This window comes from Nothobranchius furzeri, chromosome 7, assembly GCF_043380555.1.
Source record: "Nothobranchius furzeri strain GRZ-AD chromosome 7, NfurGRZ-RIMD1, whole genome shotgun sequence".
In the NCBI taxonomy this organism is placed as follows: Eukaryota; Metazoa; Chordata; class Actinopteri; order Cyprinodontiformes; family Nothobranchiidae; genus Nothobranchius; species Nothobranchius furzeri.
Genome location: NC_091747.1, coordinates 41,275,728 through 41,291,865, shown reverse-complemented (window position 1 = coordinate 41,291,865; position 16,138 = coordinate 41,275,728). Strand labels below are relative to the sequence as shown.

Below are 16,138 nucleotides of genomic sequence, written 5' to 3'. Positions count from 1 at the left end.
GTCCAGTCAGGTCCTGCACTTTCTTTTACCAAGGAGCTAATGGGAGCTAATAAAACTTGTAATAAGCAGCTGCAGCTTACTGCTTTCTGTTTTCCACACATTGCTTTTGTGTTTTAGTTGGTTTTATATGTTTAAGTACTTTTAAGGCTGGCTGAAGACCAGATGAACTATTTTCATTTTGTTGTGATTCACAAACCCCTAGAATCAAAACAGGGTCTTTTATTGTTTCTGCTGTGTTCTGTAAAGGCTGTCCTCCGTGCTTTAGTGGTCACCCATAAGCCTATTTGTGGGAGTGATAGCGATGTCAGTGGTAATGGTGTGGACTCTTCTCTGTGCAAGAGAATTAGTGGTGCTAAACGCAGTAATGCCATCAGGGCCGGCCTGGTTATGAGGGCACGTTGCTTTACAACAGGTGGAGAAGGCAAGGTGGGCCAGCTAATAAGAGAGGGTCAAGCTGCAGCAGGGATCACTTTGCTCTGTTGGTATCAGTGCAGTCTACAGCCAGCAGTGGACTGTAGAACTCGTGCACTGGGAGGTGTTTAGATATGTTTGCCAAATTCAAGAGCTTCTTTTCAGGCCCCCAGTTACCAGCTGAATCTGGGACCACCACAGTAGCACCAGCACCAGCTCCAGCCCCAGCACCAGCTCCAGCTCCAGCTCCAGCCCCAGCACCAGTTAAGGTAAGACCTTCTTCTGTTTTGTCTTCTTTTCTGAAATATTAGATTGTTTTATGGTTGTTTTGAGAAAAATGGAAATTCACAATAGCTGTAGGATCTGAGACTACAATCCAGTATCATCACACAGAATAACATGTTGCATCCAGCATGTGATTGCAGTCCATTATCTCATTTATTTCTCCTAAACTCACAGCTTTAGCTTCTTACTTGTTGCTCCATTCATTCAGGAGATCATAATAATTGCCATCCAAATTATCAAATTAAATGTAAAATGTATTGTATATATTTAAAGTGTTTATCAGGTATGGGGTGGATTTGGGGATAATCAGACATTCTTTAAAGAAAGAAAACTTAGACCTTAGAAAACTTAAATGCCTCTCCAATGGTTGATGTTGATGAATCAAGCCAATCATCTGAATAATCTGTGGAAAATGTATTGTTTTTTTCATGTAGGAGGAGAAGCCAGCTGATAAAGAAAATGAAGCAAAGAATGAGGACAAACCACAAGGTGAGTCATGTGAGGTGTTGCTCATGCTGTTGCACAGATTCAGCTTTGGGGCTTCATGTGAATGAAAAACAGGAAATCTTATTACAGAACGTTGTTTTTTATTCCACTTAAATATTCACTAATCCAACTTAGAATACTGGTATATTTTAATATGGATGCGTATTATTTATTGGTAACGCTTCATTTACCCTAATTATTAAGTACTTACAAGGTAATTACATAGTAAGTCAAAGTGTATTGCTGTGTAATTAAGGTGTATAATTGTAATAAAGTGTGATTATTGTGTAAAGCAGTATTTACTGTGAATTACTGATAAAAATAAAAACCAAAATTGAATCTGAGTTACATGGTAATAACTATTTAAGAACTCAGAAACAATAATACACTTTAACTTACTATGTAATTACCATGTAAGTACTTAGTAATTAGGGCACTGTAAAAAGAAGCGTTACCTATTTATTATTATAACACTATTGTCCCATCAATTATCACAATACTGACATCTTTATTTGCAGAATTGACATTTTTTAATAAATGTTTGTGTCATTAAATCTAAGATTTTATTAAGGTTTCAGGCAAATGACAACTCAAACATGTTGATGTCAGTAATTTTTAGGGATTTTAGAACAAGATCAAATAATTTCTTGTAATCATCTGACTGGTTTAGACTGGTTTGGTTTCAAGCCATTTAACTGTTTAAAAGTGTTACTTCTGATCTTTTAAATTGTGGTTCTGTGGGAAGGTAATGAACCAAAAATAACTTACCTGTTGTAGATATCTTGTTTTGGTTGGACAAGCAGTTTAGTTCTGACCAAACTGATGAGCTAACTGCTAGTTGAAGTAGAACCAAAAACAAAGATGGCTGCCACCTTAAAAATAGCTACAGTATTTTCAAAAATGTCTAAACAGTAAACCCAAATAAACTTCAAGTTGAGATAGTATCAGCATCTTTAGCAGCAGTTCGTCTAGTTCCGTGTTTCTCAATTATTCCATCATGCTCCCCCGGGAACATTCTGAAACAAGCTCCTGTTGAATTTGTTTTTGGCCGGATGCAGGAAGGACTAAAGCAATGGTGGTCCAAATGAGAAAGAATTATAATTGGTCAGTCATTTTAATGCGACCTTGCTCACAACATGCCCTAAAGGTCATAAATTGTAAGTCGCTTTGGATAAAAGCGTCTGCTAAATAAATAAACATAAACATAAACTTGCTGCATTTGCATATCAATCTCTTTCCTAACGTCTGGAAGGATGGTCCGAAGCGCAGGTTTGGCTTTGGTTATTCTGGAGACAACAAAGCTCAACAGGAAGTAGCTAGGCTCTCCAGAAATGTTGCCAGGTTTGTCGATTTTGGAGAAAAAAAGGTCATCAAGGTAGTCTGAAACGTAGTGACTTGTGACCTAGTGACTTTTAACATTCATACAACAAAAATGAACTAAATAATACTACAATAATAATAATAATACTACAATAAAGGACTCTCCTGCCTCTTGTCCCCCGTCACCCCCTTGCTCCCACCTGGGGGGCACGCCCCACAAATTGAAAAGCACTGCTCTGAATCTGTTCATTTGTAGTTTTTGTCCTATTGTTTGGTTTCTTGTCGATATGGGACAACTGCAAAAGATTAGCAATGTGTCACAACAAACCAGGTAAAAAAAAGTTCAGTTTGTTTATTGGTCAGACTGTTAGGGGGCGGAGCTACCAAAAAACACTACAGACCAAAGGTGTTCATCTTGAGCTAGTCAGTCTAACTCCTTTTACCTGAGCAGTTTTAGAAATATTTGAACTCTTTCATGTTTTATGAGTCCACGTGAGCCTTCAGTTAACTTTTTGCAAGCCACATGCAGCTGATGTTCACGTGCCCTTCCACATCCCAGGATGCAACGCAAACCTGGCTATGGTAAGATGTTTGGCTCAAACATGCAGCGTACACATAGTTGCATCAAATTCTTCTATACACAAACCACTGGAGGTGTGTGAAAGCCGATACCACCTTCTCCAGTGGATCTTCATACCTGTGTTCTGTTCTGGACTCTGGTGCAATGGCTGGGTTAACCAAATGAATCCAGGGCTAAGACACATCACAGTTCAATTTAAACAAACACCGCTGGTGTGAAAACACCATTAGTAGCTAAATGTTGTGCTGTGTTCCATTTACTCAGACCTACCTCAACTGAGTTCCAGTCAATGATGCATAACTGTAGACCAGGACTATGCATTATTCTATGGTTGAGGTTGTTGAAATATTGATAAGAAATTTTTACTCTTTACCAGCTGTTACAACAACTCCAGCTCCAGCTCCAGCTGCAGCTGCAGCACCAGCCCCTGGCTCAGCTCCAGCCCCCACAGCTGCACCAGCTAACCCAGACCAAGCTGGACCTGAAGGGTAAGACCTCCACTTGTTCATGATACATAATTTTACTGTGATGTAATCAAAGTAAAAACATAATTAATGAGAGTAGCTCCTGCGTGTTTATCCCAGAGTCTCCAAACAGCCAGTTCTGTACATTTTACCGATACAGTCGCCACAAACTAGTATCACATGATCAGAACATTGCCCACACTTATTAACCAGATAGGGTGGTGCGATGCTGAGAGGACAGAAACACCTCAGAAGAAAGCTCGACATCTGAGATCTTTATCTCCTGCATCTACATGGGTATTAACTGAGGTATGACCTGAAAGTGGATGAAAAGCTTTTCAGCTCTTTACACATAAGGAGCTCATCGGGGTTACTCGTGGCTCAGCCATGGAAGACATGAAGGTAACAGCTACTGCTAATCCTCTCAGGTTTGGAGGCACTTTTTATTTATGAAACATTGTGTGAAAGAGCATTATTAAATGTTTAGTGGGATGATGAAGAACTCAGACAGGAGGAGATGTAAGCAACATGCAGAAAAACGATCAGGAACGTAAAGGTTATCTGAGGACACGCTGTCCTCTACAGAGCTAAACTGGTGCTGCATGAGCCGATAATTGTTTCATCCAAAGGATCTCATGATCCTAATGGTCCACGGTGGTGTGTGGGGCTACATAACAAAGTGCAGAATTACATGCTTTTTAATGGAGTTTGCAGTTTTACCAGTTCAGCATAAACTCCAAATGCATTACAACATTTCCACTCGTCTAGTTCTAGTCATTTGTTTTGGTCATTAAAAATACACATTTTTCATCATTAGAAATTCTGAAAAATCTTTTTTAAACATCTACACAGAAATAAAAGATTCTGTCTCTTTTGCTGGATTACAACCAGCCCTGTTGTCAAGGCAGCACATTAGTGTGATGAAAACCTGCAGCTTTCAGATTAGATTAAGTCTGATGAGTCATCTCATTAGCACGACCACTTGCTGCTGTCAGAGCCTTGACACAGCTGCAGTTTTAGCAGGGCAGCAGTTTGTTTTCATCATCCTAAACTGTAAATAGGTAACGTTAAAATGTCCTAAAATAACAGTACTCTCATTTTAAATGATCAGAGTAACTCATTAAAAAATGGCTGTCACTTTTAACGTTTTTACTTCAAAACTTTAAATGTTTTGAATTTTTTTTCAATGAAATAAATAAAAGTTGTATAATCCACAGTAATCAGACGTGAGTGAAACCTGTAAGGTGTAATACTGAATGGTCCCCACAAGGGGGCACAACATGAACATTTTATATGATCAAACTCTCTTCACGACATGTTTCTTCACAAAATAATACTTAGAAAAACTAGATTAACAAAAAAATTACTTTCTTAGTGAGTTAAATAATTTGCAACTAAAGTGCAAATGGTAGAAATGTGCAGATGTAGCCCACAACTTCTTTTTATTGTAGTGATTTTAAACCACTAGAGGTCTGGACCTCGGATGTTCTCAGCAGCTTCTCATGTTCATACAGGCATCACACAAGTTTAATGAATCTGTTGTGAAAACACTAAAAGTGGGAATGACTGAAGCGAGTTGTAGAAACACACCTAAAACATTTATAATGACCTAAGTTCATGTCTTGGAAATAAGATGCAGTTTAAAGAACAAACCCAGCAGGAATAGTTCATGGGAGTTCCTTTTAGCACAAAACAAGACATTTGCCAGGTGTGATAAAGAAAAATGTCAGATGATTGTTGGTGTTTTTGTTATTTTAGTCAGGAAGAAGCTCCTCCACCACCAATAATCATCAATAAATATGCCGATGAGCAGCTCAGAAGTGTGGCCAAGCGGATGCATGAGAGACTGGAGCTGTACAAGGAGAAGGTGGTTGATCAGTACGCTTCATCACCTGAGATCACCCCTCCTGTCAGTGAGTACAGCACACCTGTCCTCCATACACACACAGCAACACGTTCTTATTGGTGTTACTGGATGTTTACTGGGAAAAAAGAGATGACTCATCATCCTTTCAGCTCCATTGCTACAAAAAGACGAATATGCAAGAGTCATAGAAGAAAGAGCTAGACAAGCAGAGGAGCAGAGGATTAAGAAGGAAGAGGCAGACAAGAAGAAAAAAGAAGAACAGGAGAAGAAAAAGAAGGAAGCTGAGCAGAAGAAGAAGGAGGAAGAGGAGAAAAGGTTAGAAGAAGAAAAGAAGGTGAAGGTGCCCTTGAAGACCAGGATAATTGCAGCCGGGTGGGCTTTGGTGGACTTTGTGTTGAAGCCTATTGAGGACCGTATGGATCCAATTCTGGGGGCCACCATCGATCCGTTCACAGATCGCCGCTACATAGCATGGCTGAGTTTGGTGACTGTGGCGTTCAACTACAACGCCTGGTTCATCACAGCCCGGCTGTGTTTCCCGTACCACACCGAGGCCTCCATCCCTTACTGGTTTGTCATGGATGTCCTGGCTGACCTCGTCTACGCTGCAGACTCCATCCTGTTTCAGCCCCGCAAACAGTTTGTCAAAGGAGGGGACATCATAGTGAGTGTGGAAGGATCCTGATGGTCACTGATCTAAATGGAAATATGTCTGATTGATTTCTTTTTTGTCTCTGTTAGAAAGACCGCAAAATGACAAAGAAGCACTACAGAGAATCAGAGCGATTTCTGGTATTGTAACTCAAACACACGAATCACTCAGACCTGACACACAAGAGCGACAAATGTCATACGTTCATTTGGAGGAGCGATCAGACACTTTTAAAGACACAAAAATGTAGGAGAAAAGTAGTCATTAGTGTTCTTGTTTATTTTTAAACCAGCACAATCTGACTTTGTCTTTGAAAGATGTGGAGATCTTGAAACTTACCTGATAGAAGCTGAATCCAGAGGTTTTAAGAGTTGTTAGTAAAGGAGAGGAACATGTCAGCCCTTCTGTGGGTGGAGGAAGTATTCTTGCTAGCATTAGCATCTTCAAACAGATAGGGTGGTCCTTGCGAGGCCAGGCACCTTGCTTACAAGGACACAGTCCTTCCTTAGTCAAAGAAAACGGTAAAATGGAACAGACTTGCATCACGTGACCGCGGCTTCCACGGGGGTCATGTAACATCACGTGACACGGGAGATAACATTATATTTTACATGTATTAGTTTCAATATGAATACATAACGAGCCTTTAACTTTTTAAATTGTGTCTGTTATTAAATTAAAAATATAAGTGAGTTACTACCCGCTAGCCACCAAAGCTGCAACTACAAAGCAACTAACCAACAAGAGATAACTTATTTGGATCTAAAAAAAACATTTTCATTTAGTTGACTTACTTTTAAACTTGAAAATTGTCCCCGAAGTAGCCGCCGGCTTCTGATCCGCCATCCTTTTGAAAATACTGCAGTGTATTCTGGGTAATTTTTGACCAAGGCTAGGCTACAGACACCTCCCATGTATCCTCGCTCAGCTAGCTAAACGGCTAACAAACGGAGAACGCATGCCTCGGTAGAACATGAACATTGGAACACATCTTGGCGGCTCCTGATGATGTATCTCCTAGGCAACCGGGGCAGGGCCAAGACCTCAATGCAAGGTTCCTTGGCATTGAAAAACACCCATAGTTTCCTCATGTCTGCATGGCTCCAGGAGTGGAGAAAAGAGTTTGCCCTCTGCTGGCCATATTGGTGTATTTCTAGAAAAACTACATTTGGTCAGAAAGAGATGGAGTGTTATAAAATACTTTTTTTTCTTGATTTTCGAGGTTTCCATGTGAATAAGAACCCACACCAGATGAACTTGTGACCTTTGTGTTCTGTCTGGTCACTACATGTCAGCGTTGGAACAATAAAGAGTAAATAAATCAAAGTGTGATTCTCACAGCTTCTTCTGTTTTCAACAGGTTGACATGGTGTCGGTTTTCCCATTAGACTTGTTATACCTCAAGTTTGGGTTCAACTCTGCTTTCAGAGCCAATCGTATACTGAAGGTGAATAAACCTATGTTATTTACCGTAATTTCCGGACTATAGAGCGCACCTCAATATAAGCCGCACCAACAAAAAAAAAAGTTTTCTACACACACACGCCGCACTCGAATACAAGCCGCGGCGCAGCAGCCACATGCAGGTCTCTGGCACACAGCGCCTGTACGGCCATAACATAAGATAATTAGACAGAAAGACGCTACACGGAGGTTTTTTGTTGTTGTTTTAATTCGACAAAAGAATTTTTAAAACGGTTGAAGGTGCCTGCAAGTTTAGAGAAGAAAACAGCACTGATAGCATTCATACTTCTGGATGGTTATAAAATAAAAACAGAACTGACACATTATTGCCGGTAATTTGCATGCATGTTTAGAAGAAAAGAACAGCGCTGACACAGCATTAATAAGACCTGGATGATTAGAAAATAAAAACTGCACACAAAACATGCCTGTTAGTAAATAAAACACACATGAATACCAGAAAAAGTCATTCGCTCTCATCTTCCTGTTGCGCACTAAAGCCATTAAAGTCCTCTTCTTCAGTGTTCAGCCTCAGAAGAGCTTCGTCACATACCTTTTCTGTGGCGATGTCAGTGTCGCTGTCATCATCCCCGGGTGAAGCTGGCTTGAATGAGTTCTTCCCGCTGCCGTCTCCAGCGCCGAACCATGGATTCATTCTTGCCAAGCTTACGTGCGGCAGCACTGTTTCCCTCCTTTACTGCCAGATCGATGGCCTTAAACTTACACGCGGCAACATATGAACTCATACATGTAGTTACCATGATGAAGGGGTATGGATTTGAAAACAATTCTTCGTCATACCGGCTGCTTGCATGTGCTAAATTAAAATGAGCACTTTCTTTGATTTCCACTTTTGACTTCCACGTTTCACTTTCTGCTAAAGCGCTCCCTGGCAGGTGAAGGAAGATCTTCAGTAAAGCCGCACCTCATTATAAGCCGCATGGTTCAAAGCTTGGGGAAAATGTAGCGACTTATAGTACGGAAAATACGGTAGATTTTTAAGTGCTGCTGTTGTCTCTGTCACTGATATTTATGTACTTCTTTTCAAGTTAGATACATTTTTTGAGTTCAGTGATCGCTTGGAGAGCATCTTGGCCAAGGCGTACATCTGGAGGTAAAATAATTGTTTATCATTGAATTTTTATCATGTAAACAACTAGAGCAGCCACAAAAGAGGGCTGGTTCTCCTCTATCCATTCCTGTATCTTCAGTCCAGCATTACCAGTAACGGGCACTCTTTCTCTTTCAGAGTGATTCGTACCATCGGCTACCTGCTCTTCATGCTCCATCTCAACGCCTGTTTCTACTACGTTGCCTCAGACTACCAGGGCATCGGAAAAACCAAGTGGGTCTACTCTGGTCAAGGCAGTGCGTGAGTACCGGGCCACACTATCGCTGGATGTGTTTCACAGATTTAATCTTATGTCAGACCTCTATGATGGGGCACAACTGGTTTTATTGTTTAAATGTTCCTTTTCCAGATTAGCATAATCTGTTTTGCTGAGACAACAATAGAAAAAAATCTAAAACTTTTACTTAAAACTGAATCCTTGACCAAGTAAATTGTTACAAAAAATATGTTTTTTTTTACCATACTGTATTTGCAAAGTATACCATCCATAATATGAAAAAGTGAGTTGAGAGATTTTGAATAATTTTTACTGACCTGAAACAAAGGTCAGCGGGAGTGTTTTTTTTAAATAATCCTAATTTAAAAATAAAAAAAAAACCTGTATGTTGTATATTTGCTGCAGTTACCTCAGATGCTTCTTCTAGGCGAAGAAGTCCCTTCTGATGATTGCTGAGTTGCCATTTCCAGACACCATGTTTGAACAGACCTTTCAGATGATGAACTACCTTTTAGGGGCATTCTTTATGTCTGTCATTCTTGGCCAGGTAGCTCTTTTTGTGTAGCTGTGACATCACTCTCTGTTGCTGTTTTAGAAGGATTTTTTCAGCCTTTCGTGCAGAAAAACAGCAGCAAGACATCAAGGGAATCACAAATTCAAAGATTAAATCATAACTTTCCAAAGAATCTACAAAAATCTATGTAAACTTTAAAAATAAAACCACTATTTGTGATCAGTCTAGACCATCTAACGCCCCGTCACCTCCTCCACAGGTACCTGCGCTGTTACTACTTTGCTGTCCGCAGTCTGATCAACATCGGGGGTCTTAATGAACCTCACACCGTCTTTGAGATTACCTTTCAGATGACTAACTTTTTCATAGGCGTCTTTGTGTTCTCCAGTTTGATTGGACAGGTAACAAAGGCTACCTTTTGCACACGTTCTTACCCCAGCATCCCAAAGCTGTATGGATCCTGTAACTAGTGTATTAGCAAACCATCACTTCCTCTTCCACATGCTCATGCAGCCATAGATGAATGAAACCTGTAGCAGCTGTCATTAGGCAATCATTACCCGTGTGGTTTTTATGTGGTTCCCTCTGGAGTGTTGACTGTCTGTACCACTTTAACAACAGAAGCTCATTACCTCTACACCCTAAGTAGTTTAATCTGAGTTGTTTTTGTGTTTATGTAGCTGTTTTATCATGTTGTCTCAGATGAGAGACGTCATTGGTGCTGCCACAGCAGGACAAACCTACTTCAGATCCTCCATGGACAACACGGTGGCCTACATGGTCACCAACCACATTCCACATATGGTGCAGAACAGGGTCCGCACCTGGTACACCTACACATGGGACGCTCAGGGCATGCTGGGTCAGTAGATGGAGAGCTTGGTTGAATGTTTTTCAGCAAGCCTAAATGAACAATTTCATCTACTTCAAAGATAATTTTTTTATTACCCTGAATTCAGTAAAATAATTTTTGGTAACACTTTAGTTTATGGAACACAAATTAACCATTAATTAGCAGTCAATTAATATGCATATTAGTGGACTTCTAAGTCTGAATTAGTACGCGGTTATTAGGTGCTCCTTACTAATGCCGTAATTCTAACGTTAACAAGCCATAAATTAATGCCCTGTCTTATCGGTCCATTGTGTATTTGTATTCTGTCAGTGTTTGTTTGTGCTCTTGGTGAGCTTTGTTTCTCCAACCTTGGAGTTTTGGACTTTAGGCGCAACGTTTGTTCATGCTCTTGGTGAGCTTTGTTTCTCCAGCTTTGGAGTTTTGGACTTTAGGCTCGCTGCCTGGATTTATGTTGTTCATCCTCCCAAAATAAAGGATTTTACCTTGCATCATCTCCTGCCTCGTGTCATCCTGGGTTGCTGCATATTTGGGTCCTAACATCCTCAAAACGTGACAGTACTCGGCCAGACTACAGAACCGTAATCCAGATATGCCAATACTAAAGCTTGGACTACTTGCCTTAGCAGTTGATTAGACATAGACTTCCTACAGTATCTAACTACAGCAATCCCTCTTCCCATTTTCATCAATACCTGGTCGACATGATTTTTCCATGACATTTGGCTATCTTCTATTACCCCCAATAAATTAACATCCGTGACTTGCTCTATTTTTGTGTCACCTACTATCAGTGCCTAATAATGAATAGTTCAGACGTAGTAGTCCACTAATATGCATATTAATTGGCAGCTAATTAATGGTTAATTTGTGTTCCCTAAACTAAAGTGTTACCTAATTTTTCTGTTTCATTTAAATGTTCAGATGAGTCTGAGCTGCTGGATAAGATGCCTCTAGTGATGAGGACTGCCATTGCTGTGGACATCAACCTGGCAACATTTCAGAAGATTGCTCTGTTTCAGGTGAGTTAGCCAAGGCTGGTTTGGACAGGAAAAACTTGTGCAGAACCGCGAACATGCTTACTTTAGCCTAAAGTGTTAAATCTCTCTGGTTCCTCAGGGCTGTGACCAGCAGATGCTGGTGGACATGTTACTGAGACTCAAGTCCATCATCTACCTACCTGGAGACTTTGTAGTGAAAAAGGTAAGTTGAGAATCATAACATGGTTATTGGCAAAGATGGGAAACTCTGAGTTTAAAATATTTGCTATATCAGCTGATTGAACATCATTGGTTTTGAGTGGTGTTATGTTATGTTATGTTTCTAATTCCTATAATGTTTATTTATTTACCAGTAAAATATAGATAGAAAGATGGAAGAATAGGAAATTACATCTTTCCTCTTACACAATGTCTACGTGCAGCTAAATCTTAACAGTGACCTAGTGACGGTTTAGCTGTGTATTTCTAAGTACTAGCTTAAGTAACCCCAGTCCACCTGGTGTTACTAAGCCTTCATCTCCATCTTGTTTATCTTGGGTCTAACTGACTAGAGACAGCACTGCTGAGACTAAAGGAAGCAAATCAGCTTTATTGAGCTCTTGTTTTTGTTAATAAGAGTTCAGACTGTCATTGTCCTACCAAATAAATGTGTCATTTTACTTATTCAGAAGTCTCAATAATGCAACAAATGTTTGGAGCAGGGGTCTCCAACACGTCACTCTCGACACACTTTAAAGTTGCTCGGCTGGAAGCAGCTAGCTAGCCATCTTGACTTCTTGTAATTAACGAGGGGCGGATTTTTAACTTGTTGGCAAGCAGTCGCCGTTTTCTGCAGTATCTAATCTAAAATATATTTTGTGGAAATAAAATAAAAATTTGAATATTGCACAAGGATCTCAGCAGTTGCAGCTGCGGGTGGATGAAGATGCACTTCTAAAAGAGATGGGGTGACGTCACGTATTCAGACCTGGTTTCAGAAAAACATCTTCAGTAAATGTTTACTCTGGTGTTCACGAGTGTGTGTATGTGCGTGTGTGTGTGCATGGACGAGTGTGCGGGTGATTGTATGTCCACTTTTGGAAGTTGGGTGCGGGAGGGGAACTGTAATTTTTTAATTGTTTTATACTTGGGGGGGGGGGGGGGCCTGGGATGGGAATGTGGGATCTATAGGGCCATTTTAATCTGTAAAGCACTTTGAGTTGCATTTTTTTTGTATGAAAAGTGCTATATAAATAAAGTTGATTTGATTTGATTTGATAAAATATTCTGGATGACAGTAAAGTCCTCGTTAAACACAGGTTAAATGGTGTTTGCTTATGAACGCATGATGAACACAGGCTTCCAACTCCGGACATCTCCTGTGATTTAGTTTCAAAAAACTTCCCTCAACACTTTCAGCAGATTTAGTAATAAAACATGATTGTGAACACACACTCTCTCTCTCTCTGCTGTGTGTTGTGAAGCCCCTAGACATGCAGAGAGTAAACAAACTGCACCTACAATTAAACTTCCAACCTTAATATTGTCAGCAATAAACACAGCAAAGCATCATTTATCTGTAGTTATTCAACAGTGAAGCAAAACTTAACTTTCATGAGCAAAAACCCATTAAAATTATTCAATAAATCAGATAAGCAGGAAGAAATGTTCTTTCTGTTTTTTACAGTTTTCACTTCAGTTCAAAAACTTGGAATGTTGTGTTTTCATCAGAATTAGCTTGAATTTAATTAAAAATCCCTTCAGTTTTATTCTTTTTATTAGGAAAATTTGTTTTGCATTGTTTGGAAAAATATTCATAACTCAACATAACAGTTACTTGCCATTTAGATTTCCAATTACAGAACATTAAATGTAAAAAAACATCATTCACACGAAGTACATTTTTACTTAAGTATCTGAAAGTATCTTATTAGTTAAAAAACTAAAATTGTTTCATTTAGTTTGGTTGTCAGAATGTCACTATTTTCTTTGTACCTTTTTTTATAATTTGATGAAATATAGAGAAATCAACTTGTGAACACAATGCATGTTAATACAGTAAGAATGGCATTTTAACATATTAAATGTATTCACACATGGAAAGTATCAATGTGAATAACTCGTATGGCAGTAACTCTGCGATACTTTCATTGTGTAAAAGTAGCTCATGGGCCAAAAACGGTCGGAGACCCTGATGTAGAGATTCTATTGAAGGAACTGAATCTCAACTAAACTGTCCAGAATTTTAAATGGGATTTTAGGTTGTTTATAAGTTAATCCAAGCAGTCAGTGGTAGTGTGTTTTTTCTTATATACAATAATTTAATTACTTATGCAGATTTGTTTTTATGTCTCTGCAGGGTGATATCGGTAAAGAGATGTACATCATCAAAAGTGGGGCGGTGCAGGTGGTGGGAGGACCTGACAACAGTATTGTGTTCGTCACACTGAAGGCTGGCTGTGTGTTTGGAGAAATCAGGTAATTTCATTGAAATCTTTAGTGATACGTGCATTAGATGTGATTTTTGTTTAAAGGGATACTACGCAGTCTTGGCTTGCTTTTAGCACCCTCTAAAGTCTGTTAGAGAAACCAAAATTTAAACCTATCTCCTCGCTGTGTGATCGTCTTTTTAACACCTTAATCTAAATGGTGAAATGTCTTGTCAGCCTTTATTAGTGTCTACAGGGCAAATCAAACAAATCAGCTGTGTTCATGATCTGAAACATACAGGGAACATACTGGAAGCAGACATCAGTGCTGGCATGTCAGCTCCACTTTTTTTAAGTCCAACAGGAACTGGACCCACACTCTGAAGTTGCAAGTGGCCACAAATGGCGTTGGGGGTCTGAATGATATTTCATTAACTCTGTAAAGGGTCATTTTAACACACACTGCCTCAAAAAATGATTTAAAATGTGAAAAAGTTACATAGTATCCCTTTAATATGTTCATGATGATGTAAATGTCACATTGAGGTTAGGAGGTTTGGACCCAAAATGCAAGAACCCAGAACAACAGTCAGGAGTGGTTGCAACAATAGGGAATCCTTTATTTTAGGAGGAGTGAAAAACTCAAGAGCACAGGAGGCAACTAGAAAAACGCTGACAAACGACAATGGACCAACAAACACAGAGAGGCAAGACAGGGCTATATACACATGGGCTGGGTGATTAAGGGAACTGTGCACAGGTGAGACTAATAAACTGAGAGGAACAGAATGGGGCAGGGGAGGAAACCGGACCTAAATGGGGAAGGAAACAATACACTAAAGGGAGATACAACCTAGATAATCCAAACATACAGAAAACTAAAGAAAGGTGAACTGATAAACCTAAAACTAGAAACACTCAGGGTTAAATATAGGAACTTAAAGAGACCAGAACCAAAGGAAGAGGAGATCAAATACAGGGGATCTTAATACTGAAAATGGGTGACCTAAATAAGAAGTGAGTAACTGGAGGGAACATGTATATAGAAACAGTGTTTGTAAAAATGTTAACAAAACTTCTTGTATTTTTAATGGAAGTTTGCTGCAGTCCTCCAAAGATGGTGGGAACAGAAGAACAGCTAATGTGAAAGCCTACGGCTTTGCTAACCTCTTCGTCCTGGAGAAGAAAGACCTGTTTGACATTTTGGTCCACTACCCAGAATCTCAGAAAGTGCTGGCTAGGAAGGGCAGGTGAGTCCAGCCTAAAGGCAGCAGGTAAAGCTTTCACCAATGTCCACAGTTGGTGAAAAATAATAAATTAAGTAATTAAATAGAAATTTGTTTCATTACATAATTAGTTTCACATAATTAAACAATTTTACTGCTTTCTATGTGTATTTTACTGTATGTCTATGGAAATTTTCTTCTAACTTTTGTACTTTTGATGTGTGTGTGTGTGTGTGTGTGTGTGTGTGTGTGTGTGTGTGTGTGTGTGTGTGTGTGTGTGTGTGTGTGTGTGTGTGTGTGTGTGTGTGTGTGTGTGTGTGTGTGTGTGTGTGTGTGTGTGTGTGTGTGTGTGTGTGTGTGTGTGTGTGTGTGTAGGAAACTAATGAAAGCCAAGGGCCCAGCGGCAGCAAAAGTAGAGGAGGAGAAGAAGAAAGGGCTGGCGTTGTTCGGACCCAAACCACCAACACCCAAATTTCTACGAGCCTTTGGAGGACCTTTTAATAAGAAATTCATTGAAAAACTGAAGGTAACAAAACTGTTTTTGTCTTTCTGTACACACGTGCATCTGTAACCACACATTAGAACTGGCTATAGGAACATATCACCCCTAGTGGCTGGCTGCAGTACTAGTTTTAAGCCTCACCCCATCCATGTAAATGAACTGGGTTAGGGTTATGCTATTTGATGATTAATAAAACAGCATAACAGGATTGTTTGCTGATTTTATTACTGTGTTGTATAAGTAGGAGATGCTGGCTTTACTTTTGAACTGTTACATAAGATTCATTGTTCTGTTTTTTGTGTTTTTTACAGAGTTCTAGTTAAACGTGAGGACCCAAGATTTGGAGGGGGGTCTTTTTATTCGTTTTTTATTTTAATATCTTTTTAACTCCGTTTTGGGAGTAACCAATCTTCTTCTTGAGATTATTATTCTTTGTACCAAGGCTTTTTTTTTATTTATTTATTTTTTGCTTTTAATTACATTTAAGATTTTAAAAAGACTAATTTCTAAGTCCCAGATTATTTAAACATGTTTAAAGAAGACAGTGGGCTTGGACAGAAATGGTTAAAATACATAAAATGTTGAAACATCTGATCTAGTGTTCAGGTTGATACTCCAGGGCTTGTACTAGTTTTACTGCATTCACTTTTTTATAACAGCAGTTTTAATTACACCTAAAAGCCATCAGACTTTACACAGCAGCTATGTTTTATGTGTTTGGACGTTTTAATCTTCCGCAATAGCCCAAATAAATGC

The 16,138-nt window shown here is 39.4% G+C and overlaps 1 protein-coding gene across 3 annotated transcripts; it reads left to right on the top strand.

The window, feature by feature from the left end:
* Nucleotides 1-306: 306 nt before the first annotated feature.
* Nucleotides 307-15,932, top strand: LOC107382721 (cyclic nucleotide-gated channel beta-3). 3 transcript variants are annotated; one of them, XM_054751301.2, is made up of 17 exons: nucleotides 307-680; nucleotides 1,131-1,185; nucleotides 3,459-3,570; nucleotides 5,305-5,459; nucleotides 5,563-6,077; nucleotides 6,155-6,205; nucleotides 7,426-7,512; nucleotides 8,579-8,643; nucleotides 8,779-8,901; nucleotides 9,652-9,793; nucleotides 10,095-10,254; nucleotides 11,170-11,267; nucleotides 11,365-11,448; nucleotides 13,585-13,703; nucleotides 14,752-14,904; nucleotides 15,256-15,406; nucleotides 15,694-15,932. In XM_054751301.2, the coding sequence occupies exons 1-17, from the start codon at nucleotides 546-548 to the stop codon at nucleotides 15,703-15,705; spliced, it is 2,217 nt and encodes a 738-aa protein (XP_054607276.2). In that variant the 5' UTR covers nucleotides 307-545; the 3' UTR covers nucleotides 15,706-15,932. The 3 variants fall into 3 exon arrangements, with proteins under 3 accessions (XP_054607276.2, XP_070409441.1, XP_070409442.1); XM_070553340.1 differs by lacking the exons at nucleotides 307-680; nucleotides 1,131-1,185; nucleotides 3,459-3,570 and adding an exon at nucleotides 3,735-3,974; XM_070553341.1 differs by lacking the exons at nucleotides 307-680; nucleotides 1,131-1,185; nucleotides 3,459-3,570 and adding an exon at nucleotides 3,736-3,948.
* The last annotated feature ends 206 nt before the right edge of the window (nucleotides 15,933-16,138 follow it).